This window comes from Apus apus, chromosome 4 (assembly GCF_020740795.1).
Source record: "Apus apus isolate bApuApu2 chromosome 4, bApuApu2.pri.cur, whole genome shotgun sequence".
NCBI lineage: Eukaryota > Metazoa > Chordata > Aves > Apodiformes > Apodidae > Apus > Apus apus.
The window spans coordinates 74,194,444-74,196,880 of record NC_067285.1 but is presented as its reverse complement, the minus strand read 5'-3'; the positions used below and the strand labels follow the sequence as shown (position 1 = coordinate 74,196,880).

The window sequence follows — 2,437 nt, the reverse complement described above, 5'->3', positions numbered from 1 at the left end:
TGTAACTTGTAGCTTCCCGGGAAAGGGCCCGGGAAGGGTACACATCCCCTGCTGCCAGACCTGTGTTTTCCTTCTGCCTTTCCTCCCCCGGGCCGCAGCCCCCGCTCCGCCGCGGATCAGATGCCGCCACCACCGGCCTCCCGCGGGGGCTTCCCCGGAGGTCGGGTGGGCAACGCCCAACCCGCGGAGCCCCCTCCAGCCTCGGGCCGGCGACCCCGGGCAGGCTGCGCTCCCCGCGGGACCCGGCTCCTCGCCGGGGGCAGGGCAGGGGATGTGTGGGGGGGGCGGTATGGCGGGGTGGGCGATGTGCCCGGGGGTGACCGTCCCTGCTCCTTCCCTTTTCCCCAGGTGGTGCGAGGGAGATGCGGCACCGAGGGCTCGGCTGAGGGTCTCCTGGCGGGCTGATGGGCGCGGTTTGAACTCCCGGAGCGGTTCGGCTACGGGCGGCGGCGGCGGCGGCTGTGCACGTCGTGCAGCGAGTCGGGAACAAGATGAATGCTTCGGTTCTCGGGCCCCTGGGAAATATTTCCAGTCATCTGAATTTTTCGGAGAAGAACTCGCACGTCTTGCAGTTTGAGGATGAGGATTGCCATGTGCCTTTGGCCATGGTCTTCACTTTGGCCTTGGCTTATGGGACTGTGATAATTCTGGGAGTGTCTGGGAATTTGGCCTTGATTGTAATTATTTTAAAGCAAAAGGAGATGCGCAATGTTACCAACATTCTCATTGTCAACCTGTCCTTTTCTGATCTCTTAGTGACCATCATGTGTCTTCCCTTTACCTTTGTGTATACTTTAATGGACCACTGGATTTTTGGGGAGGCCATGTGCAAACTGAATCCTTTCGTGCAATGTGCCTCAATCACCGTCTCCGTCTTTTCTTTAGTTCTCATTGCTATCGAACGCCACCAGCTGATCATCAATCCCCGTGGCTGGAGACCGAGCAACAGACATGCCTATCTGGGAATTGCTGCCATATGGATTTTAGCCACCGCTTCCTCTTTGCCTTTCCTGATCTACCACGTGCTCACGGATGAACCGTTCAGAAACATAACGTTTGATGTATATAAGGACAAATATGTGTGTTTGGATCTGTTCCCCCTGGACACTGCCAGGCTTTCTTATACCACAACGCTTTTGGTGATTCAGTACTTTGGACCACTTTGTTTTATATTTATTTGCTACTTAAAGGTAAGAGAGAATCCCCTTGCAATATGTACTTTTTTCTGTCTGATGTTTGTTTATCCTTGCAAAGATGATGGTTGTAGGTTAAATGATCCCACACGTTTCTCTTTGTTGAATTTCCTGCAGATATACATACGATTAAAAAGAAGGAACAGCATGATGGACAAGATGAGAGACAGTAAGTACAGATCCTCTGAAACCAAAAGGATTAACATCATGCTGATCTCAATAGTGGTTGCCTTTGCAGTTTGCTGGCTGCCTCTCACCATCTTCAATATTGTGTTTGATTGGAATCATGAAATTCTGCCCGTCACTACCTGCAGCCACAACCTATTGTTCCTGATTTGCCACCTCACTGCCATGATCTCTACCTGCGTGAACCCCATCTTCTATGGGTTTCTCAATAAGAACTTCCAAAGAGACTTGCAGATTTTATTTCATTTTTGTAATTTCCGCTCTCACGAGGAGGATTATGAGACCATAGCCATGTCCACCATGCACACAGATGTTTCAAAAACCTCTTTAAAGCAGGCAAGCCCAGTTGCATTTAAAAAAATAAATAGTGATGATGATGACAGAATATAAAGAATAAAAATTCTACACCAAACTGCTGGAAGTGTGATCACAGGTGAAACATGTCCAAGGACAAGCACAATTACATAACAAGTACAAAATGGGTATTTTTTTTCTTCTTTTTCCAAGAAACTTTGATTGCTGTCACTTTGAAACAATACACTATGCATTTTTGTCCCTTTGACAAAGGGGACAAAAGTTCGCAGCAGTTATATGTGAATCTAATAAGGCATAGTCAGACCTGCTACTACCTATGGTTTTCACCAGCTCTTTTTTTCTCTCTTCTTTGTACAGTTATGCACTTTGGCATGAAGATATATTCATTGATTTTTTCAAAGGAGTTGTTTTCAGAAGTGCCCATCTAAGAAAATTAGAAACAATATGAACTGCAGGGAGGTGGTCACTATGGAGGACACCCACCCCAGAATAAAATTAGGACTTTGAAGAGTTGTCCGTGTGCTTTGGTTTTGGTTTTGTTGGTTTGTGGGGGGGTTTTTTGTGGTTTTTTTTTTTGGGGGGGGGAGTGGGTTGAATATTTTTTTTTCTTCTTTTTTTTTTTTTTCCATCTGGCTTTGATGGATGGTAAAAATCCTGTAAAATCAGTGTAGACACACAGAAAATTATTGTGTGGAACCCGTAGATTGTATTAAATGGGGACGTGCATTTGTTTCATTCATAAA

The 2,437-nt window shown here is 46.9% G+C and overlaps 1 protein-coding gene across 1 annotated transcript; it reads left to right on the top strand.

Moving 5' to 3' along the window:
• The first annotated feature begins 491 nt into the window (after positions 1-491).
• Positions 492-1,769, top strand: NPY1R (neuropeptide Y receptor Y1). The gene is made up of 2 exons (XM_051619265.1): positions 492-1,190; positions 1,311-1,769. The coding sequence occupies exons 1-2, from the start codon at positions 492-494 to the stop codon at positions 1,767-1,769; spliced, it is 1,158 nt and encodes a 385-aa protein (XP_051475225.1).
• Positions 1,770-2,437: the final 668 nt, after the last annotated feature.